Genomic DNA, 25,361 nt, shown 5'->3' on the forward strand with positions numbered 1-25,361 from the left:
GCAGCTTAACACCAGGTGTTCTCGTCCTGTTACTTGTGGCCAGGGACAACACAATACATGTACAGTATTTCCTTAAACACTTCCTGCTACAGTGATTCCATCACCTCCCTAAGCATCCATTCCAACGTTTAATCATCCTTTCTGTGAAGAATTTTATTCGTAATGTGCCACTTGAACCTCTATTGGTGCAGCTTAACACCAGGTGTTCTCGTCCTGTTACTTGTGGCCAGGGACAACACCTGGCTAAATCTCCTTTAAGGCGGTTGTAGGGAACGATCAGGTCACCCCCGAGCTCCCTCAGCCCCTCCTCCCGCTCACTCTGCCCAAGCGCCCCCGCCCGCCCCATTGCCCCTCCCCGGGGGCGGAGCCGGGCGCCTGCCCCGCCCTCCCCAAGATGGCGGCGCTGCCGCTTCCGCCCTTCCCGCCACCGCCCTCCCAGCTGCGACGTCACCGCCGTCGTCACCGCCGTCATCATCGGCGGCGGCGCGGGCGGCGCGAAGGCCGCCGGGAAGGGCGCGCGGAGGCGGTGGCGGCGGCGGCGCTCCCCCGACGGCTGTCCCGGCGCGCGGGGCGGGAGCGGCGGGTCCGCGGGGGCGCGCGCCGCTCCGCGCGCTCCTCCCCCTCCTGCCCGCGCCGCTCCGCGCTCAGGCCCGGGAGGACGGACCCCCCCCTCGCCCCCTCCCACCCTCTCCGCCCCGGGCGGCGGCGGAGGAGGCGGCGGGGAGCGGCGCGGCAGCGCAAGGAGCAGGTGAGTGCGGCGGGGCGGCCGCGGGCGCGGAGGGTGGGGCGGAGAGGCGGGGCGGCCCCCCCGCGTTCCCTTCCCCCCGCCCGGCCCCGGCCCGAGCCTGGGCCCCGGCCCGTGGCCGCCGGGCCTCGGCTGCGGAGCCAGCGGCGGGGAAGGGCTGCGCTCTCGCCCGGCTTGGTGCGGGGCCGGGGGCGCACGGGGGGCTCCCCGAGGAGGGGCGGGGTGAACGCCCGGAGGCGCCATCCCGCCGTGTGCTCGGGGTGCCCTTCCGTCAGTCGGTGGTCGTGCTGGAGTCTGCTTCCCGTGTAGTGCCTGATCGTGGGGGGTTATGGTTGGATTTTGGTTTTGTTTGGGTTTTTTCCTTCCACTTCAGTAGTGCTCTTCTCCCACTTTCTGGTAGTAAAATAGTTTCTGCTCTATGTGCTCAAGAGGGGCTGCTAATTTCGCTTGTATGAATTCACGCACCACCATTCCTTCAGGTAGCGCCTACAGCTGACTCGCATCCCTTCCAGAACTCGTAGCCGGGCACGTTGGATTAGTGTGTTGTGGGTGGTCTACTCAGGGCCTCGCCTTTGGCTTCTCGATGGGGTCTCACTCCACCATTGATTTCTTGTCAGCCTTCTGCGAGAGCGCTTGAAGGTCAGGTGTTTGGCTCTCAGTGAGTTAGCAGCCAGCGCTTTGAGGGATCTTGGGCTGGTGCTGGAACACTCACGGTTCCTCTGTGCACATGGGAGTGGACAGACTCAGCCAATGCACCTGAAAACTGAAGCAGTGTGGCTTTATGGGGCTGTGCCCGAGGTAATACACCCTGCTTCTCGGCATGAGTGCAGAGAGTGACGGCACGGCAGTGTGCTGATCCAGCTCACAGATGGGAGGTGATGTCAGTTCACTAAGGCAGTGAACTTGGACCTGTCCACTCCAGTCTTCACAGACTGTCTCTTAGGCTGAGGAAACATCTTCTTTGAGTGTGAAGGCTTTGTTAGACAAGGCAGGGAATACTCTGTATTTCCTGATATGGTACTGAGGCCCCATGTTTTTATTTGCCTGTGGAAGGCCAACCATGATTTTATACCTGTGCAGTTGCTTGTTGCTACTAATGGAGAATATCCTATGTGAAATTAGAGGGATAGGTTCGGGTAACTATGGTGATGGGTTACCAGCAAGGAGTTTTTCAATTTGGATTAATTTATAGTTTTCTGTCAAACAGGCTTCTCTGTGTGAGTATTTGACTGCTCTTTTGGAAGGTTCATTATGAATGCATTTTACCATTTTTAGTAATATTTTTAGGTAGTAAACCCATGGAGCTTCTTCAAATATTGCTATTTTATTAGCGATGTGACACAGAAATGTTAACATGGTAATAGCACCCGAAATATTGTCAGTAAAAGATCTTAATTTTAAAAAGTGCAGGGAACCATTCTCAAAGCTGTTATTCAGTTTTCAACACGTATTTAGTTTATCAAGGAGTGCTAATAATGAGTTTGTATCTGAATATCTATGGGACTGAAGTAATTTCACTTGTTATTTGAAATGGCATATTATTTATTTCTTCACAGGTAGGATTTTCTGGAGTGATGTTGTGCATAGTTTGCGTGTGGTGTGGTGTGCATGTGCAGACATTGACATGCTTATGAGTGATGTCTTGGACTTCCTAAAGAGATTTTTATCTCCCTAAATGTTTTCTTGTTTTTTGAACTTTCCTTTTGTTCTGTTACATCTCAGTTTCAAGTTTTCCTGTAGAATCCTTCATGATTCATTTATTTGGGGGGCTGGATTAGGTTTTTCTAACAGAAAATCAGGCATTTCAGATATATCTTGATTATGACTTAAGTAGTATCACACTGATTTTGAAGAAAAATGTTAAGCATACTTGACACCGAAATTTAAGAATGTTGGTAATAAAAATTACAGAATTTCAGTGAATGCTGTCAATCATATCATGCTTCATGGATTTCAGTTCATTGGTCAGTGCTCAATAGGTGCACTCACTTCTCTCAAGTCTGTCACATTTTAGATGATTCATGTAAATAACACTGTGATATGTACTCCTTCAAATGCTAGTGTAATTAATATCATTAACAGATTGTCTCTCACCCTGGGAAAGTTATTTCCATTAAAGAATAACATAGATGCATCCGTGAATGAGTTATCCTAGTGTTATGGTATTTCTAATTTATTTTAGTGGTTGTCATGGATTTTATTTATGCATGGAAAAGTAATAATTTACAGTTAAAATTTTAGGTATAGAATTTATTTTAGGAAGATGAAGTTCACTTTGCTTAGTTTCAGAAACTTCATTCTATTTCAGAAGTAGCAGAAAGTTCAGTGCCCTTAAGAGTCAGCAGTGCAATGTCATGTACCCGAAATAAAGAAGTGTATAATATTCTACTTAGAAATTTTTTAATTTATTTTTTTTTAATCCTGATAGTAATTATTTGAAATGTTGAGAGTGCTTAAGGCTCAGTCCACACTGGTGCTCACAGCTAATCCCACATTAGTGTTTGATAAGGAGATGGCAATTCAGAGGCACAGATGTCTGATGGAAAGTCACTGCACTGGCCATCAGCGTGGGATTGGTAGCAGGGCTGTGATCATCAGTGGTGAAACAGCACAAGGTGAAAATGTTTCACAAGGGGAACCTTTATGGGATGTTCCATTTAAATTGTTTTTGTTTGTCCATTAATGTGCAGTCTGAGAAGTTTGGAAATTAAACACATAATTTTTTCCACTTAGAGTACTTGTTTATGAGCAAGGAACCTTCTCAGAAACAAAAAAACTGTCGTTGTCCATCTGAGATTTTCAATATTGTTTTAATAGTCTATTTTTCCAACTCACTTGGTCCTCAAAAAATGAAAATGGGACTGACTGCATTTGCAAACACAGTCTCTGAAATGCATAGTTTGACAAAGTGAAATTCCTCAGTTTGCCTCAGAGTAATGTGTCCGGGCTCTAATCCTGCAGCCTTTGATAACATCTGTATTCACTGAGCAGTGGAATTGCAGTTCTTGTTACACGATGGAGGCCCTCATGTGATAGTATGTGCATACAGAAGATAATATGCTGTGCACTCATTCTGGATTTGTTTCTTTAGAGTAATCTATCATGAAATATCTCTTCTGTTAATAAAGGATCTGTTGTGAATTGCAAACTGGTAGATATGGGCCAGACTATGAGGTTAGAATTGACAGATTGCTACCCAAAATAGCGCAGGTTTTTGTTTCTCATTTTAAGTTGTTTTGGTTTTTTTAAACAGGGGGTTTTACAAACCTTAGGAGGAATACCATTCAACCCTAAATCTTCTAATCTCCATCTGCAAAAATGCAGGGAAAAAGGCAGTTGGAATTAAATTATCTGTTCGGTTAGGATGATGGTGCCTCTTCATCCTCTCCGCGTTTGTAACTATCCTTTTAAGCCTAGTCATCATCATAACTTCCTATACAAGTTAATTCCCAAAAGTTACTAAATGCTGGGTAAAAATTAACATTTAAAATGAAAGTTTTGCCTCTGTTTCTATGAAAACAAAAGTACATTGGAATTGAGGCAAAATTACTGGGATTTTTCTGTATGCTGCTACGATGTCAGTGTGTACTTGTGTATTAGATTCATCTGTCCTTCATGTGTTGAACCTTCTCCCAATGCCATTGCCAGTGTCATTTATCTAACTCTTTTAATTTCAGATATGGCTCTTTTAACTGTAAATATTGAATCTAAATTAGGCATTTGTTATATGATTGTCTTATTAAAAATGCTTTTGCATGTGTCAGTTGATTTTTATATCTTCTATTAAAATAATGTGACTGCGTGAAGCTGTAGAAATTTAGTAGTTTTTTCCTGAGATTCTATGAGAATCCTGAAATGGAAGGGTGCTCAGCTAGGTGAGATGTGGTATTGTTTTGCTTTCTAACTTTAATGGTTTATCCTGTCAGACTTTTTAACTATTGCTGCACATTGAGCTGTCCACAATGACTCCTAATTATTTTTCTCAGAAGACTGGACTAATTTGGTCTCATCAAATATTTAGACAAAATCATTTCTCCTTGTGTGCATTGCATTATATTTATTTGCATTTCATCTGCTGTTGTATAACTCAATTCTCTAACTCAATTAGATCTTTCTGGAAATCTCTGTTCTCCACAGTTCTTACTAACCCAAATAATTTCATACTACTGGAAATTCTAATGTTTGACTGTCTGCTTCCACTAATTGATGTTAACCATTGTTTTTAATGTTTGGTATACACCATATGGTTAACTTCTACCCTCCCTGAACATCTTGGTTAGTGTCTTGATTATCTGAACCTTTTTTGTGAGATAAAATTCTTCAGATAATCAGAGGCTTGGAGAAGGAGTCAGTAGAGCAGAGGTCTACTGAGAAATCTCAAATACACAGTGTAAGCTTTCTTTCTTCCATTGTTTATAAAGGAGCTAAAATGCTTCACAAGAGCTTCAACACAGCATTTTGCTTGTAGAAAATGCACAGTTGTCAGACTCCTAGGGAAATCTTGTCATGGAAATAACTGTAGGGTTCAGATAATGAAGTGTCCACGTTTTTACATGATAATATTTTGTTTCTCTGAAATACAACCTTACCGTATGGAAACTGTGGGAACATACTGCTGATCAGATGGTGAAAATGTGTATTAATCCTCTCTGGTGGATGCTAGTTTAAATGTGTATTACTCTGGCTGTATGGATGAAGTTTGTCATTTGTAACCTGTTTGTGTATGGGGTAGTTTAAGTGTGTGTGTTCTAAATGTGGTGATGCGTGCAGTGCCTAAAAGCAGAAGGGTAGGAGATTAGTGTTTGGCTAATAATGAGGCTGATGGCACATTGCAGTACAACAAAGAGGTGTGCTTTTGAGCTGTATATAAATTGATGAGTACCTGCCAGATGTTCCTAAATTGATTTTATTTTTGTTTTCATCAAGTAGAATGTAAAGAACAGAGATTAGTTTTTGGGGCCCATTTTGCCCTTTTTGTACGATCTGCCTGTAGTGCTAAAAATATATGTTCCTTTTCTTTTCTTTAAATATGGTTGTTTTTTTTTCACTATAACTCCTTCCTTTCTCAGGTAAGATAAATTGTGTCTTCTTGTTTATCAAAGTTACGCTGTATTTCCTTTAAAATCTGTTTTTCTTAATGAGAAGGAGCTACTTTTTGAGCAGATTAAGAAGTGCATCATCATTATGGAGTTGTGTTTTTGTTTTTTTTCCTAAACTCATGTAATTTCAAATAGTTGTAGAAATCAGACTGATAACAAACACAGGCCGTGGATGATAGCAAGATGGCTTTCAGTAGGTTGTCATACACAACAAGGGGGGAAAAAAATAAAGCTCTTTTTTTTTTTAATTTGTTTCAAAACTGGGAGGTGTTTTTAGTGGTTGAAATTGGTTTCTGAGAGGTTGGTGAAATAACATTAAAGGTTCTATTCACTTTAAATCACTTGAGTTCATGCACCAAAAATACACAATGAAAGAAAGCATCTGTCCTGTGTGGTGTTTGCTGCCTAAATGAATAACATGTCATATGATCTTTCCCAAGGGGAAGCTGAAGAATCCAAAGCAGGTCATGAAATGAAAAATTATTGTTACTGGTGTTCAGCTGACTAGTTCAAGTCAGAAGCATTCCGTGTTATTAGATACATTTCACTCATATATGACTTCTTTTTCTTTCTTCATCACCTCTGCAGCAACTCTTGCAACGTATTTCATACTATTTTATTCATGTGAGTTCAGTGTCAAAGCCCCAAACTGAAGGATTTTACAGTTTTGCTTTTTTTTTTGGTTGAAGTAGTACAAAATGTCAAAAATTAGAAGGAAGGTCACAGTGGAAAATACCAAGACCATATCCGATAGCACATCCCGAAGACCCAGTGTGTTTGAAAGGCTTGGACCCAGCACTGGAAGTACTGCAGAGGTGAGTTGTAAAAGTGTTCTTCTTTTCCTCCCCACCCCAGCATCTTCTTTTCCAGGATTTATGTTATGGGAAAGAGTAGCTCACAAGCAGCAAATACTCAGATGTTACTGAGGTTAAGTAAAGGTGAAAAGAACTCCTTAACATATGGATGTTCAACATGCTAATACTAGAATTTTCAAATACAGTGTATTGTGCCAGCTTCTGGATGGAGCAGTAGTACTGTGCATATTAATAGTGTTTCCACCAACCTAAATTTTTCTCTGCCAGACCTGATGCTCTTTGTTGATTATTTTTTAAAAATCAATTATATCACTGGTGGACAGAAATTACAGATAAATGGGACTTAATGTGGAGTCATTTGTTTGTTCTGCCACACTCACACCAATGGTATTTCCAGAAAGGAGTGTGAAATTCACCCAGTAATGTCTGTCTCTTAGACACAGTGCCGTAACTGGCTGAAGACTGGCAACTGCCTCTATGGGAACACATGTAGATTCGTACATGGCCCTTCACCACGAGGTAAAGGCTATAGCAGCAGTTATAGAAGGTAAATCAAGAACTCACTTTGAATTCTTCACATGCTGTAGGAAAATAGCTTTTGCAACTCTGTCTTTTGTTTTGTTGGTCTTTTTTTTTTAAGTGAAATGCTGTGGTGTGCCTAATTGTGTGTTATATCAATAACCAATTGCCTTATGAAGCTACTTAAAGCAAGTATTTTGGCAATGTGCAGGATTTTTGTGTGTATACAGCTTTAAAAAATTAATAGTCAACTGGATGCAGATTAACTATATATTACTTGAAATGGGAAGTTCAAGTACCTTAGTACTTTTTTGTTTTGGCATAGTGTCACTGCAGCTTTCTGGTATACTTTTCTGTCCTGTACTAAAATGCTGGTTTGCCATTACTTACAGCAGTGCTTACACTCACAGCCCTCCTGTCTTTGCTATGTTATGTGATGAATGTCTATTGTTTCTCTCATGTTGTGAGAAAACACTTCTCTTCAAAACATGGCTTTGTGACTTTATCTATCAGATATTGAAAAATGTCCTGTATTGTAGGGGGAGATCAAAAAAGTTACCTAATTTTTCAAAAGAGAATATTTTTTGTTATATGTCTCTTTGTATGTTTCTAAAATTTAATTTTTTTTCAACTGTCCTTTGTGTGGCATAACACCTAACTTAACTGAAGCCAAGTATGGCAGCAAGCTTGTAGTGTTCTTTCTATAAAGGACAAAAAGATGGTATGGTTTTAGCATAGTATATCTTTCTGTGAAGGCTTCACAATTTACAAACAGCTGTCCTTTATAATGCCAATATTACCTATAGATTATGGATGGGCACACTGAAGCATTAAAGAGTAAAGCAACAAAAGGAAGGTTGGCCTGATGTTAGGGTTCTGTGTTTGGTTCTTTTTCCTATTCATATGGCTTGCTCTTAGGATGATCTTGACTTTGCTTGTTTGATCTTCCATTGCTTCCAAGGTGCTAGCAGCTGGGATACAAAATACATAATACTGAGTTTAATGTTTCTTTTGGTGTGTAAAACATTTTACTCTGTTCTGTGCTGAATGTTCCAAATGAATAAAGTAAGCGATTTACTGGTAGGGATTATATTTTAAAACAGTTAAAATGTCACTTTCTCCTTGCTTTTAGTTTTTGGAACACTCAGTGCATAGCTCTGCTTGGTCATTTGAAGAAAAGTGACATTTCTTTTAATGATTAAAGCTGTGTTTATGCTTCACTGTCACCAGTGACATTTAAGAAAAACGTTGATTTCCTTCTTCTTATTGCTAACTTTTTTACTAGGACTATTTGAAAAGTCAAAGGACAAACCTTCCTGCTTATTTGCTTGGCACATTCAGTGTTTAATAAAGGTGTTCTTAAAAGTAAAAAGGAGGAGGAAGTCCATCACCTCCACACACACCCCCTCCCCCTCAAAACAGACAAATGAAAGAGCTGTGCCTGTCTTCAAAAGTTTCCACTAATAGCTCTTGCCCAGGCATAGAAAAAGCTGGTACATAATATATACATAATAAAATGGTGGGGTGGCATTTTCATGCCATTTAACATTAGAGAGATTTTCACAAATGTTATCCAGGCATTCCAAATGCAATTTTATTGGCTTCAGGCAAGACAAACTAATGCTGCTTCTGCATCAGTTCAGTTAAAGCAATATTCTTGTTCAAGTATCTGGGATAGCAAAATGGCAGTGTGTCTGCATGTGTTCAGTCAGCCTGCCAGGGAGCTCTCATCTGCTTTGCAAGGAGTGGGTAGGACAGAGCATGTCTTGCTGCCTTTCTGTCTTCATACCTTCTGCCCCAAGTTCCATACCTGCCTGCAGTCAGTCCTTTTGCTAATGGTTTTATCTGACCATAATGCTTCCCATAGTTCAAAACATCAGCAGACAGTAGGAAAACTTGATTCTGAAGTATGATAAAGATTGATTTTAGAGCTAATGCTGCTTCTCACAGCATGAATTTTAATCTTGCTATAAAAATAAAACCTAATGTGTTTTTACATGAAGCATACCTGATGATAGTATTGAGAACTCAGTATTAGATCTGCCAGTCTTCCCAACATCAGAATTTAGGTGAAGCTAAGAGCTGTGTGTAAACATGCTATCCCATGAGGAATTTTGCTCTTTCTGCACTTGTAGATTGTTGGTTAGTTGCTTGGCAACTTCCTGGCTGGCTCCTTGATGCGTTTGTTGGGATCTATGCCATTGCTGGGACCTTTTCTTAATCTGACTGGTCGTCTTTATTTGGGATCATCACACTGCATTTAAAAACCAAGCCAAGCCAGCAGTCATACTAGGAAAGAATGTATGGATTTTGAAATTTCAAATATGGGAAACTGGAAACAGGGCAGTGTTTGTTGAGCAGTTATAACGTGTACATAATACGCAAATATTGGTCATCTGCCTCTATGCACGTGTGCTCTCACACAGGCACACAGAAATATCTTCGGGTAGGTGTGTTGCAAGGTCTGCCTGTTGCTGGATACTTGCTCCTGACACTGTAAGAAGTACAGGAGCAAATCAAGTCACTGTTACAAATGTGCATTTCCTAAATGCTGTTAAACATGGAGAACTGAACTGTTGCAGGAAGTAATGCTGTTTGAAATCACTTAACTGCCTTAGAATTTGAAATGAGGAAATTCTTCATTTTAGGCCTTATTTAAAAGATAGGCCCAGCTCAAAATATTAAAAAGAAATTGCATAATGCCTTTTGTGTGAAAGGTTCTGTTTTCAGTTTTTCTGCAACTGAAAGTTGCAGTATAGCTACATTGTCTTAAGCTGCAGAGGTAATTTGTCATGAACTGTTAAAGTTCAACAGTGAGCATGACCTGGAATAACCAAAGATCCCTTTTGGAGTGGGCTGGGAGAAAGTTATGTAGAAATGAAGCTGTGGCACACATAAAAGAAAATCAGCTAGTAGACCAGCTTGTTTTTCTGTGCATTCAGCCAAAGCATCTGAAAACAGTCATGGCTTCATGAGTAATTATTTCTTAAAGTTTGACTAATTGTCAGCCTTATTTTATTAGAGTTTTTGGAGGGTTATGATGTCTTTGGGGAAGGAGAGATAAGGTGATTACCATGACTTTGCTTTGGTGTTCTCCTAAAGCTGAAAAAAGCTTACCGAGTGACAGCAAAACCAAACAAAAAATTGTCCAGCAAACCCCAGCCCTGAATGTGTACCTTTTAACTTTGTGAGTTTTTTTCATAGCTTTTATAATATTTAAGTAGATTTGAATAATGCTTTAGCACAATACCTTTTTTTCAGCATGGGAGGGAACAAAAAATTTTTTAATTGGCGACGAAATTGGATACTTTGAATCCAGTTGGTTTGGATACTTTGTTTTGTACCCCAGCCTGTAACTTAAAAAAAAAAAAAGTATTAGAATGTCAGATGTGACTCTATAAGGTACGTGAGCTGCACTCAGTGCATGTTCTCTTGCTTTCTCCTTCAGCTAACGGAATTTTTTTCCTGAAGGTATTCCTCTCGAGGAACAGTATTACAAATACATTATTGATAATCATTCTGCCTCTTAGCTTAATTTTCAGTTTCACTAATCCAAATCCTTTGTATTTGTGGCTTAAATATTATTAAAAATTAAGGTGTTGAATTACACTTTAATGCTGAAAGACAGTTTATTTGTTGAGATAGCTGATGGTTGGGATGCTTCAGAGAGTTTTGGTAATGCAAATAATTACCTTTTTAATATGGAGGGAGGGGAAAAATACTTAGAGTCACAACCTTTACTAAATCCAGACACTTTAAAGTTCATATAGTCATGCATGCAAAGAAAATAACTTATTTATACATTTTATGCTGGTTATTATTTGATCCTTAGTGATGAAAAAAGCAGAGCTCTACTCTTCTGTACATTTCCTCTGATCTAGATTGACCTGTACTTACAATTTCATGGAGAATTAAATGCTATAAAAAATGAGAGCAGTCATTGATCTTTGTCTCTGTAGGTCCTCATACATTTAACCCTGTGATGCAGTTTAAAGAATTAAATCTAGGAAACAGTGCAGAGGAGGAAATGGAAAAAATTACTTTTTCAAATATGTACAGCTTGAAAATGAAATGGTATTAAATTAAATTTTTGTATGCATTGACTGTGAAACGGCCATCACAGAAGTACAAGACTCAGTATCAAGACAAATGTATATGAAGAGAAAATTTGTTTTCTTGAACTGAAAGGTCTTCTGAAACAGTTCCTACATTTCCTTAGCTTAGGAATTTGTTTGAATCACAGAATCACAGAATGGTTTGGGTTGGAAGGGACCTTAAAGATCATCTGGTTCCGACCCCCCTGCCATGGGCAGGGACACCTTCCACTCCACCTGGTTGTTCAGAGCCCCATCCAGTGGCCTGGAACACTGCCAGGGATGGGGCATGTGCAGCTTCTCTGGGCAACTTGTGCCAGTGCCTCAGCAATGCAATGGTTGTTCTCTTCTAGCACATAAGGGGTGAATGAACTCATGAATCCATACTAAAATTATAGTAGTGTAGGATGTTCCTCCTCCCACATCACAGTAATATCTCTTACAGAAATTATATTGTAAAGGTGCATGACTAGCAGAGTTCATCCAGTATTTTGTAATTAAATAATGAAATAGTTATTAGTGCAAGATGGAAAATGGAAGAGGCCTCCAGGAGTTCATTTCTGGTTCATGGTCTTGCAGCAGTGTTTTCCTGTGTAGCAGCTTCACCTAGACCATGGGAGGATGGTGCTTAGGTTATCTCTGCTTGCAGACTTCATCCACATTCAGAGTTGTGCTTCTCTGTGACTCTCATTGCTAGTCTATAGTAGTTTGATTCTGTATTAATTGTGATTTTACATATATATAGGTAATATATAGAGAGAGACACTTATATTTATGTAATATATATAAAAGTTGTTGCAGCTTAGATTAAGGAGAAGGCTAAATCTTCAAGTATTTGGTAAGAGTGATTATGAAACACATCTGCATGATGGTCAGAAAAAGGTTATTCTGGATGGGAAGCTGATCTAAAGTAGTAACTGAGTAATGCCATATATACATACAAATAATTTTTCTTCTTAGAGTCAAGTCTTCCTTGACTTTCTGAAAGGAAAGTTTTTATAATGCTTAAGCCCTTTAGAATGGCATATTTTCTTACGCATCCACCTTGCCTCTGGGTGGGAGGTTTAGAATTTTCTGGATATACTAATAAAATAATAATTAAAAGACAGATAATACTCCTTTAAGAATAGTCCCATAGAACTGGTTATATTATGTTTCTGTATTGTACAGGTCACCAGAAAGACCCACTGGAGATCTTCGGGAAAGAATGAAGAACAAACGTCAAGATGTTGAGGCAGAGCCCCAGAAACGAAGTACAGAGGAATCATCCTCTCCTGTTAGGGTAAGAGTGGAGTTTGCAGAACTCCAGAATCCCTCAGTAACAATTGGGCAGTGTGTCCTAGAAACCTTATTGTTGTGACTTGTAATATTGAAAATGTTTTAAGGAACTGATCATTTTGTACATAGCATATCACATTTTTTGTTATGAAGTGTCTTAACAATTGTACTGTTTTGCAATTTTGTAGTGCTTTCTGGTCTTTTGGTTCCCAAAGATTTTATAAACCCCACAGACATAAAATGTGTTATAAATACTGATAAACAGGTATTTAATAACAGTGCAGACTCTTTGATTATTACCAAGGAAGTATACTAACCATTGTTTCAGTTGTCCACTATTTTCCCCCCAGCACTTACTCATGCATCCCGACCTAAGTTGTTCACCCCAAATTTGCCTTTGATGAAACCATGCAGTTATGATTGTGCTGGTTCATTTTGCCTTCCTCCTCACATACTCATCAGGCACCCCAACTGCTTAATTAATGAATTTTGCAAAAAATTCATTATTGTTCTTATTTTGTAAGCATCTTTCTGCAACCCTGTGGCCCTCAAATATAAAAATTTAATTATTTTAAAACTGTGTTACCTGTTTCTGATGTTACAGACAAATAGGGATAGAGTCCGTAGTGTGACCCTGTACCTATGAAGCAGTAGCACCACTGTGTTCCTGCACCGTGTGTTTAACACCATCTTCATATGAATAATTTTTAAAAGGTTTTATTTGTAAAAAATCAGTTTTGCTTCTGCAGGTATTGACAATGTTCTATCATTTCCTCTTGGTCTGTTCCTACTTGTTGTGTAAAATAAATCTTTTTATGTCAGCTGTAAATAAATCAGCAGCAGCTGCTATCATTAAATTTAACTTTGGCTTACCTTCCAATCATGTTTTCAGTTGCTGTTAATTTTTGTAAACTCTCAATCTTTTTACTGAAATGTGTTTCTTTTATTTTCTAATAGTTTGAATAAACTGTTCAGTTATTGAGTACATGGTTGGTGGGAAAATTTTTTTTCCAACCGTCATTAAAAATTTGCTGTAACTTCTGTCCTGGTACAACTCTAATTTTGATGTAATTCTTACTATTGAGTAGTTAACCTTGCTTTTTATAGTGTTCTCTTAATGTAATAATAAAATACCTCTTAAACAACTAAAACCCAAGTGAAAGTGATCTGGAAGCAAGAATCTAAAGGAATTGGAGAATTAGTGTTAACGTATCAAAGAATTATTTATAGATTAAGCACACAGCAGAGTAAAACATACTCTGCTTCAATCTCATAAAATGGAAGATTGAGGAAACAGCTGACCTTTTGTTTTAGTTCCATGGAGGCAACTCTCAAAATACAGGATATCAAAGAAAATATTCTGGAACAAATAGATGAAGAGGGACAGTCGTCAAGAGTTGCTTTGCAAAGAACCAGGATATCTAAAAGGACAGAAGACTCAAGTGGCTGAACTGCTAAGAAAAATCTTGCTCCATCGGTACAGCTGCTGTTACGGTGGAGATCTAATATGTTATGTTTGCATACTTCATTAAAGCTTTTGGGGTAACAGCAGAGCTCGATAAGAAAACTTTGAAATAATGAAAAGTAGCTTGTTCCATAAGAAGTTTCATAATTTTGGTTAAAAATAAAAAAAAAGACCAATCAGAAACATTTCTGCAGACAAAATCTGTGCTTCACCAGACTACTAGACTGAAACTTCGATGGAGAGTAGTGGTTAAGAGAGAACTGCCTGACATAGGTCAAACCTGTTTTGAAACAAGACTTCTGAGGCATATATATAGATAGTCAAAAAATAGAAGGTATAGTATTTTAGGTTTAGAAGCCAGCTAAGGGGAAAATTTTAGATTAATTTGAAATTGAATTACACATAATGCTATTGTAATTAATTTAAAGAACTATAATTTTAAAGAATGTAGAAAAAAGTTGGACATTCCAAATGTCAGACTTTGCAGAAGATTTGAAAACAGTACTTGGGATTACTGAAGTCTGAGGAATGCCATGGGATTTGGGAAAGATAGTTTTTGGCAGTACAATGGCAGATGAAACTTGGTGTTGGCAAGTGCAAGGTCATGCACAATGAAGAAAGTATTTAAAACAACAAATGAATGAATTTTTTAAAAGTAACTGAAACCACACAATAGAAAAATAAGTTATTGTGGACAGCTCAATGTAACCATGTGTTCCAAGTGAAGTCACAGTTGTAGAAGCAAACATTCAGGTATATAAAAATGGAATAGAAAATGATTGATAATATGCTGTAGAAATTCATGGTCCAGTTTTATTTGAAATGCTGTTTGGTTGTTATCGCCTGTATGCAAGAAAATACAGTCAAAGGTCTTCTTGAAGTGGGCAAAGAGGTGAGAAATAAACTGGAGAGAAGAAAGGACATGGGATGAATGTGTATAATGTATGTTTGAGAGAATGTGAGTTAGATGCGTCATATTTGTACTTTAACCCAGTAGAAAGGGTGGCAAATTAGAAAATGACAAGGGAAAATGTTATTTATGTTATATATAATAATTCTGCCTGGTTGTCAGAAGATAGGCATGCAAAGCTGAATAGGTTCCACAAGAATCTAAGACAGTATAACTAGGATAAAATCTTTTCAGAAGATATTTTTTATTCTTTTGAGACATAACTAGTACAATCTGTATGTATTTAGGAAGAAACTTCCTATACTGGCAGTTTATAGACTATATCCCTTTTTATTTCTTCATGCTTTGTATTATTATTTGCAGAGACGATATGCTGTGTTATGTGGACACCTACATTAAACTCAGTTGTTTTTGTGTTTCTTGGATTTGTGTTTGGAATTACTTCAGCACTGTATGTTAGTGTATGAATCATTATACAAATAATTAGATGAAGTTCCTGCTGTTACTGTATTCAGTTGGAAATTTTTATTTTAAATTATGAGAAGACAGTTACGTTGGTGTGTATGAAGTCTTACCTAAAGTCTTAACGTGGAAGGTGTGTGTGATTTGGGAGAAACAGTGGGAGGAGCTTAATGTACATTTAGGAAGGTTTTTGTAAGGAATGTGTATCACTTGTTTCGTATCTGTGGATTTTGTCACTGTAGCTTTTATTTCCACTGGAAATAGGACTCAGCATTGTCTTCCATCTCTGAAATGGGAACAAATACCACTTAATGTCAGGAGAACTTCAGATTAATTTACTTATGTGTTTCTGTAGCATGATAGTAGTTTACACTATAAAGATACTATACCTGGAGCAAAGTAGTACTGTAGTACTAGCTTGCCCAAAAGGTTGTAGCTGTAATACGTGTAGCTTACTGTAGGTTTAAAGGAATCTGTGCTTTGGAATGACTTTATTTTGCTGCTGCGTGTATGTGTGCAACCCGATAAGGTTGAAACTGAGATTTCTGCAATGCAAGAATTGTAGGTTGTATCAGTCTTCTATTCTTTCCATCAGTGTTGGCAAAGTAACACTTCTTGGCTAGAAGCATGTTTTACAGATTGGATGAGTCCTTTTGTACTTGGCCAGGCTTTTGTGGCAGTAGTGGGAAATTTATTCAAGTAGACATCAAGTCTTGGGCTGTAGAGGGCCGATCACATGGGACATAGAACTTCAACTTGAATAGACATTAAATAAAATCTCACAGAAGTCAGCCATAATGTCCTGAGTTTTTCCCTTTCTTATGTGGCATCTCTCCTAAACATCAACATATGAAACTGTAAACATCTATCCAACACCTGCTATGTTTAGCTGTAAGCATATACCTAAAACCAGCATAGACAAAGTCTCCTAAATCATTTCCTCTTAAGACAAGCTACATTGCTTTTTAATAAATAAATATATAATAATGTAAGTATAATGGTTCTTGTCTAGTAAATGGCATTTTTTCAGAGTCTTCAGAGAAGTTGTTAACAAGAGTGAATATGCAGCATCTTCAGGTACCAGTGACAGTCATGCTATTGGCCTTTAGGAACTTAACTTACTTTATTCTTGGCTTGTTAAGGGAGAGACAAAAAAAGTCTGTAAGTATATGAAGGGAACATTTAATTCCCATAGTATGAGGGAATCAAATGTGTTACAAGTGTAACAAGTAAAATAAAAGGAATACGTTGAAGATTTTTCAGTGAGAAAAATTAGGTGTGTGTTCTAAACCATCATAACTTAAATTCTTAATTAGCATGCCCCAGGAAAAATACACTCAATTTCTAAACTGATATTTATTTTTCAAGGTGCAATGTTGTCAACATCTTTTTTCTTGACAACTAAGCAACATTAGTGTGAAATACCATGCTTCCCCTATATTCAGTATTTCAGTTTGATAGCTGGTTTTGTTCTCAGTTCTTCTGTAGAAATACGATTGTGCCACTACTGAATCTTTCCACTGAAAGGAGAAAATACAGGCTCTTGCAAGATGCTTGTATTGGCTTTTAAGTCTGAGGAGGTAGGCATGATACATACAGGTTGTGTAGTATTTTTAACATGGGTTATTAAATGGGACTTGAAGCACTGACTTGCTGCATGTTCTTTGATGACGAGGTATTTGATGAATTTTCTTTGGGAGATTTTTTTAAATTGGCTTAGAGAGGTTGTCCTACTGTTCATATTTCAGCTTGCTAGTAAGAGGTAGTGTTGAATTAAAAGAAGCTAGTTCATATTTAAGAAATTATGGTTTCGTTTATGTTATAGGGTGTAGTTGAAGTATGTAGAAGTATACAGCCCAGTAGAACAGCTGTGGCCTTCATGGAGGGTGGGCTAGAAAAATAAGAACAGTCTTACAAAAGAAAAGAATAGTTGCAGAGAAGACTTGTTATGCTTAAATATATTTAGATCTCATCAGAGTAATTTTCTTTTAAAGTAATTTGCTTTGGGGCATAGTAGAATTCTGGCCCGTAGACTGAATGTCTTTAGTACATGTTGGGACAGTAGCTTAGTGGATGTAGACTTGTCTGCAGTTGATGTCAGAAACCAGCACGACTCAGTAAGTTATGACCTTCTGCATAATTTTAGAGATTTACATCATTTAACTAGAGATAAGGTTTTAACATTGTTACTGAATAAAAAGGAATAGTTGAATTTTACTCATTTTTGAGTGGCTGACTGCAATTTTATTTTGTTTCCTCAGTGTATTTCTAAGGTAATGTTGAAGTTTTAAATTAAATCAAGATCCAAGTACCAATAAGGAATAGCTAGTGAAATTCTCAAGCATCTCCTTTTCTTGATGTTTCTCCCACATACCAACATGAAAGAATCCCCAGAAAAACAAGAGGGCACTATGTGAGCTGAGAACAACAGGGCTGTGGGACAGATTTTGCTGTTCTGGTTTCCTGTTTAATAAATTAACCTGAGATACTTTAAGCTTGAATTTTCTTCTTTTGCTAGTAGTGAAGAAACTTTGTCCTGTGTTCCACTTGAGTCCAGGTACATCACACAGAGAATGTTGCTTCAGCAGATGCAGAGGTGCAGCTGTGGAGCTCTGTACTGGAATTTAGCAGGGACACAAGAGCAGTTGACTTGAAAACATCTTTTTTCTTGTACAGATAGTCTCTGGCTTTCTTAGGTGTTCACAGGACATAGGAAATGGGTGCTACTGCATTAGTTAGACTTCTCTTGGAGACAGTGAAAGTCAAACACAAAGCTGTCAATGGAATTTGATTTGATTGTGTTGCTTTAGAATTTTTCCCCTTCTGCCAGCCAAGTCTCTCTGGGTTTATTTATTATCTCCTCCCCTTCCATATTCTTTATCCTTGGAAGAGTTCAATGGTTCCACTTCTGAGGCTCATCTGCCTTGAATATAAATATTCTTATTTACAGCTGAGAATTCTTGCTCAGGCTGTTAAAAATATACTCTTTAAGTGTTCATTAAACTTCTGGTCTTTAGAACTTAATCTCTTATTTTGGTGCCTATTTTAAACTTTATTCTCTGATATGTGCTTGACTCTAGCCCTGCCTTTAAGCCTTCTTATTTTATGAATGCTTTCTTCTCTTTTCCTCATCTCCTATTTGCATTCTGATTATATGAAATTGCATTAGAACGTGTAGCCTGTGGAGTCTCTGCTTGTTTAGGAGAGTATTTGTTCAACAGGCTAAAGGGAAAAATGGTTTTTGTGCTATGAAAAAACCCCAAAATACCATGTAAAATACACCTGCTTCTTCAGGCTTCTTTTGAAATAAAGTTGTTTACTCTAATGCGGCATTTTTCCCTTTATAGAAAGAGTCCTCACGAGGAAGACATAGAGAAAAGGAGGATATCAAAATTACAAAGGAGCGAACACCAGAAAGCGAAGAGGAAAATGGGGATTGGGAAACAAATAGAGAAGGTATGTATTGAACTGACAGTCCCCTGATGCCTCAGAGAAGTGTGAGATTTCTGGGCTGTCTGTCAAGTAGAATGCTTCAAGATTTGGTTTCTAAGCAGAATACTTTGATGCAGTAGCTGTTAATTTTTTTTTTTTTTTTTTTTTTTTTTGAGGAGAACTAACAAGTTACCTGAGTTGGACTGCTACAGTGGTTCAGTGGTTAAACCAACTAGCTTTAAAAACAGGCTTTTTTTGGTATAGTCTACTCCATGGTGAATCTTTCACATTAAGGTCACTAGATGAATCCAAGTTGCATCTAAAGTAATTTTGGAACCTGTCAGTCTGAGAAGAAAGTGGGAACTCCTTTGAATTTAAAAGTCAGCCATTTTTGTTGCATAATTTTTAATGGTGTAAGCTGTCATTAACAAGGTCTCTGTTAGAATAACAACAGTTGAAGGTGGACATTGGTGAAATATTTATGTTTTAAAAATATTGAAGAATGCTAAGTGTCTTGCATTACCTTTGTGGTCACTTCTGTATGAGTTGGTGGGTGGGAGTTTTTGGATTTGGAGGACTTTTAGTACTTACTGAAAGTTTCATTGTTGCTGTGGGCACTTTTTTTCTCTCCTAAGTTTCACTTCTGTTAGAGTCCAGGTTGACCTGATAGTAATGTTACAAGAACTTCTACTGAGCTGTGATGTTTCTGTAGTTTTCTGAGAATCTGTGTTTCAGAAGTAGTTACAACATTGCAAGAAAAAAATGGGAATTCTGATCCCATCGGAGAGAATTCACATATAATGAATATATTTGCAATGAATTTCATCTTTTATGTAGTTATGTAGTATGTATGTAGGAAGGGAGTGAAAGCTAATAACTTTTTAATGAAGTTGTCTTTTTTCCGACAGATATTTTCCCAAAATGCTTTTTGGATATTAGACTTAAATATCCATAAACAAAATTAATATAAACAGAGTGAATAAATTCAATTTTCAGTAAGATTTCAGTTGCCAGGTTGGAAGCTTAAGATATTAACTGTCCATGACTTAATGAAAAAGTGTGAGAAATAGCATTTTTTCTACTGTGAAAACCAAACAGTGGTAATGTTGTAAAACCAGATGTAAACTCTTGAAGTGTATGTTCATCCAATGAAAGGGTTAATACATAACTCCTCTCTTATTTTAAAATCAATGTTTACATGTAATTAATTAAGTATATCAATTGATTTGTAAGACACTGTATTAAATAAACCCCTCCAGTATCATGCATCACTATATGAATCTGTCTCATGTGAATTCCCCAGTTAAGTAGTGCTCCACATATTTTCACTCCCTGTGAAGACACACAGTTTTAATTTTCTTGTTATTTAAATATAAAGTGGTTTACTTTGTTTCCCTTGCCTCCTCGGATGAATGTCCATGAAAGAAGTTAAGGTGTTCTTTTTAATGAAGTTTAAGAGTTGAACTTCAGGTTGTATGGAACTAACTGGAATTACTTCAGGATTGCACACAGAATTGGAGAAGAAATTTGGCATGAATGCCAAATTTCCTTGGTCCATTCATGCACTGCTTAAAAGTCATGGAGTAATATTTATGGTTGGCATCTAGTATGCTAAATGTTATTGTTGTATTTTTCATAAGAAATTGTCTACTAATCAATTTACTTTTTTTTTTTCTTCAAATAAAGACTCTGATAATGGAGATGTTAATTATGATTATGATCATGAGCTGTCTTTGGAAATGAAGCGCCAAAAGATTCAGAGAGAACTCATGAAATTGGAACAGGAAAACATGGAGAAACGAGAGGAAATAGTAATTAAAAAAGAGGTTTGTATTACGTAAATGTGAAATAAAAAAAACCAAGTCATCGGCCACTTCATAGGCTTGTAATTGTTTCTCAGAATACTTAAAATTTTTGAGCCACAAATGCACAGTTGTGTTACATGGTAGTAAATAACTGGCACCTATATAATTAGTATGTGACTTGAGTACTTGAAGTGAGTATCTGATCAGGCATCCAGCACAGTAACCAAGTTTTCTCCTTTGTGAAGTCAGCTATTAAATGAGTAAGATTTAATGCATTTTAGTGATACAAAACTAGTAAGATCTGTAACAAAGAAGATAGAAAAAGGAAAACACAAGGCATTTCCCAATCACACTTTCCTGCTTGCCTTGTAGTAACAGAATAGAGTGACAGAGACAAAGCTGTAGCTGTTAGAAACTCTAAAATTTTGGGGAAGACTAAAAAAAAAATCCTCTAAGGATGTCTTTCTTTTCCAGACAAATGTGAGTGTTAGTTGTGAGTATACTGATTTTAAACCTTAAGTTGCAGTTTTTGTAACATATTACAGAGTGCGTCACCTTCTCTTCCTCCACACTTTGTATGTTGTCTTCCTTTTATGCTGTTCTCCACAAACAGTGTGATGAGGTTGAAGGAGAGATGTACATGGTTCTCATACTCTCTCACTTGCTGAATTTACATGTTAGACACACATATCGGCATACGGTTACACTTTTGAGCATCAATATATAACTGGTTAATTATATTCTTTCCTTCAAGATTTCTCCAGAGGTGGTTAGATCTAAATTATCACCATCACCATCACCACGAAAGTCCAGCAAATCTCCAAAACGAAGATCCAGTCCCAAATCATCATCTTCAGCTAGTAAGAAAGACAAGAAAGCATCTACTGTCTCTTCACCACTTTTGGAGCAGCAGAGGTCAGTATATAGATGCATCTTGCAAGAGAATGAGAAGAGAACCACACTTACATTTATTACTGGAGTTTTCATAAATAATGTTTTCCATTTTCCTTCCTTTCAGTGCCCCTGATTATATAAATTCAGGAGAAGATCTCTAAATTGTGCATTGTGAATCATCTTATGCAGATAATTGTCATATGGATGTAGTTTTCAGTTGATTATTTTCATGGTTTACAAGCGGATCGTTTCTCTGAATCTCCAGAATCTTTGTGAGGCAATGAGAAAATATAAACCATTGAAAAGAGGAAAACATTTCTGTTTGAAATGCTGCAGCCTGTGAAGCAGCCTCTCTAAATGTTTAAATTTGACCAATTGCCCATTGTGTTGGTATTGCATGTTACTGTTCAAGATAAAATGTGTGGCTTTTAAGCAGGGAATTTCTGAGAATTCAGGAGAGAATAAGAAGTGAGGAATGTGGGGGGGCAGAGAAGAATTAAGGATAAAATATGTAAAAATCAGGGGATTTTAACCAGCTGCAGTGCCACCAAAGTCAATCACCAAAGCTGCTTCTAAAGTTCTTGCTGGCCACAAGATATTTTGAATTGTTGTTTGCAGCTTTTAGATAGGAAAGAAATTACTGCAGCAGTGTAACCAGACACATCTGTGTTTGGGAAAATCCTCTGTTTAACCTCTTTGTTAAAATCCCCTTTAAAGTAGAGACAGAACGACATTGTTTCTGCTGCAGGAATGATATAGCATGTGCTGGTATACTGCTGACATATGCAGTGATACCTAGTTGATAGGATTTATCTTAGTGGTAAATTATGCAGAAAATACATAATGTTTCATATTGTGAGATGCATACTCAAGAATGTTTAGATGCTTCATCCTGTCTGGTAGTTAACATTAAATTGAAAACATGAGTAGTTCAAGTGTGTGTGTGTCATTCGGATATTGCATTGCAGAAATGGGAGTATAAACAGGGTACTGTATGGTTTTTGTCTTCTGATGTACACAGTTCATGTAAGGGCATTTTATCTTTGAGAACTGGTTCTCTCTGAACAGGAACAATTCCTATTTATGTTTACTTCCTTCAGAAAAAAAGGCTATAAATCTAGGAGCTCAACATAAATTTTTACTATCTCTACTCACCTTTCTGTCAAGTTCTGCTATTGAATGGTGCTTGCTAAGGGAGTTGGTAAATCCCAGCCTAAAAGCTTCAAGGCCTTTTATGTTAGAACTTTCCTGTCAATTTCGAGAAATTATTGTTTGAAATAGTTGTCAACTCTTCATTTTTATACCCCCCCCCACCCTGTTAATTTCTCTCTAGGAGTTCTAAAAGTACTCAGAGTAAAAAGAAAGGTCCTCGTACCCCTAGCCCTCCTCCTCCAGTACAAGAGGAAACTCCCCTGGGGAAAAAACACAAGGAAAAACATAAAGCAAAAGAACGTTCAGAAGAAAAGGCAAGGGACGTGAAAGAGAGAGGGCGTGACTTTGAAAGGCACAAGGAGAAAAAAGAGAAGCAGAGGTAAGTTGTGTTGCATCATTAGCTTTTAACTCTAACCTTGCTTTTATAATTAAATTCTATAGAACACTGAATAATAAGGGTGGTATTACCTACTTTGCCAACAACCTTTTCAGTCCTCAGTGAAGTATTTTCAGTATGTTATGTAGGTGGGTTGATAGACTATAACTAACAGATTGGTAGGTTTTAATTGCATTACTTAGTAAGTTTGTGAAATGCCTCTTTGAAAGCTTCATTATTTCTCAAGAATTTGGATCTTCACCAGTGGAGCAGGTTGTTTGCCAAAATCTTTATTGAAGTCATTCACTGGTCTGATTGCATGCTTTTCTGAAATCTTAGAGGACTGATATCTTCACAAGTTGGCAGTGTGCATTTAAACTTTCCCTAATCTTCAGTAGGTTCAAGTATTTTTGAGGTTGTCAAAGACTAGTGACATTTTAGAATTGCTTCACTTTTGCATTTATACATATTTATATATTAAAAAAATGGTGGACTACTATGACTATTCTATTATTTCCTGGAGCATACATGTCCACTTAAGCTGAAAGATACATGATCTGCATTTTTATGTCCTGAATTTTCCTGATGAAAGTAGGGTACATGTTGTGAAGTTGTACTTTGTAACTGGCATAGCAGACTAAGGATTGGAAGAGCAGTGAATCATGCATTTTTAATTGATTAAATAAATTCCACCATACTTACTTGAAACTATTTTATTTCTCTCATGATTACACACTCCATTACTGGAAAGAAGTCACGAGCAATAGAAAGGAGCATTCTAGGTAGTGCTGAAAGCACCATGACAGTACTTGTCTTATCATTGTACTATTACCAGGTATTGCTGTAGTGACTACAGCCTTGTAGTATTCTGTTGGATTTTTGTAATTTTTTTCTCTGTTTTTCACTGTTGGATTTTTGTCATTTTTTTCTCCTACATAATAAAAATGAAGTTGAAATGTCAAATCTCTGTGAGGTATGGTCAGTGAAATAGTTGAAGGTTTTAATGGATTACTTTCATTCACTTGCTGCTGGGATTAGCCTTTAAAATGTGTTTGAGCTTGAAGCTGCGTAAATAAAGTTCTGATATTACAGAAATTTTTTAATAAGGTAGCAAACTATTTCTCCATTGTAAGAATTCTGATTTACCACCACATGAAATGTTAGGTAAAATTACAATAAGTTTTTTTTTTTGTTTTACCATGTTCTAGTTTTTACAGTCCAGTGTAGCAAGAAATTTAGTGCATATCTTGCATTCTTGAGATTTGCTAGCTTAAGATAATTTCATATGTGAGATCATAACAAATGACTGTATAACATTGCTCTTGACATGGTAATCACAGGTTCTGTCTTGGAGGTGTCTGTAGTTTCTTAGAATTGTGCTAATGCCATCTTAGCCCTGTTAAACAAGCTGCTGTTTATGTTTCCCAGGGATCCGTCTGAAAGCTCCCGTAGACAGAAACGTTCTCCTAGTCCTGCAGATCACTCTGGCAGTAATTCTTCCCCTTCCAGGGAGTACTCACCACCTGCTGCAAGGCGAAAGCAAACCTCCCGAGCTCCAGCCAAGTCAACCACTCACAAACATAACTTCTCTCCCTCGCGCAGGTGGGAGGTCAATTCTGTGGATTTTATTTCCTTTAATACTTCTGGTTTGGAAACTTCCTCTCTTGGTTTGGCTACTTGTTTGTGAGTCTGTTGTGAATGTTTGTGCCTCAAACACTTGAGCTCTGAGACTTTTTTTTTTTTTTGCAATGTTACTACATGGAGGTTATCTGTCATGCAAATGTTTTGCCTTCAGGTAGAACTTCAGAAGTCTGATATGAGATACAGTCAGTCTGTGAGCCTTAGGGAACTTTCTTCCTCCCTAACCTTCCCCTTTTTAAGAAGTGGAACGTGGAAAAATATTTTACCTTTGAGATTGGAAATGGGCAGAGTTTCTTCTAGAATGGGTAAAATGATACGCAGGTCCTGGTTCTGCACCTCTTTCTTGAGAAGCAGTCACAACTGGCTAAACAATGCTGTACAAAGCTTCTTGCAGGAAGTTTTAGGGAAGGTATCATATCTGTTAGTTCTTGAGACTTTGAAAAAATGTTTTACCATCCATTAAAAATGGAATCCTTATTTTGGCCTGAAAGAGTATAAGCTCAGGTTTAGGATGGCAGTGATAAATACTACTGTAGTCCCATGTTTGTATAATGGAAAGCAAGGCATTCTTATTTTCTGCACCTCTGTTGAAGGGTGGTGGAAGCTCCAGATGTCATACATATTTCTGCATGCTGATTTATCAAAAGCAAAATAAAACCCATCCATTCAGCAAT

The 25,361-nt window shown here is 37.8% G+C and overlaps 1 protein-coding gene across 6 annotated transcripts in view; it reads left to right on the top strand.

The window, feature by feature from the left end:
• Positions 1 to 471: 471 nt before the first annotated feature.
• The window catches only part of ZC3H13 (zinc finger CCCH-type containing 13), a 45,374-nt gene continuing 20,484 nt past the window's right edge, over positions 472 to 25,361 (top strand). For 2 of the 6 annotated variants that reach the window (XM_071448483.1, XM_071448484.1), the window contains exons 1-9: positions 609 to 748; positions 6,534 to 6,659; positions 7,097 to 7,206; positions 12,443 to 12,554; positions 18,735 to 18,843; positions 20,506 to 20,645; positions 21,379 to 21,539; positions 22,852 to 23,049; positions 24,475 to 24,648. In XM_071448483.1, the coding sequence (XP_071304584.1) occupies positions 6,543 to 6,659; positions 7,097 to 7,206; positions 12,443 to 12,554; positions 18,735 to 18,843; positions 20,506 to 20,645; positions 21,379 to 21,539; positions 22,852 to 23,049; positions 24,475 to 24,648 (1,121 nt within the window). In that variant the 5' untranslated portion in view covers positions 609 to 748; positions 6,534 to 6,542. Of the gene's footprint in view, positions 749 to 6,533; positions 6,660 to 7,096; positions 7,207 to 12,442; positions 12,555 to 18,734; positions 18,844 to 20,505; positions 20,646 to 21,378; positions 21,540 to 22,851; positions 23,050 to 24,474; positions 24,649 to 25,361 lie in introns of those variants that run through there. The other 4 variants (XM_071448487.1, XM_071448485.1, XM_071448488.1 and 1 more) reach the window with 4 other exon arrangements.

This window comes from Agelaius tricolor, unplaced genomic scaffold, assembly GCF_023055355.1.
Source record: "Agelaius tricolor isolate 1412-34295 unplaced genomic scaffold, bAgeTri1.0.p SCAF_26, whole genome shotgun sequence".
In the NCBI taxonomy this organism is placed as follows: Eukaryota; Metazoa; Chordata; class Aves; order Passeriformes; family Icteridae; genus Agelaius; species Agelaius tricolor.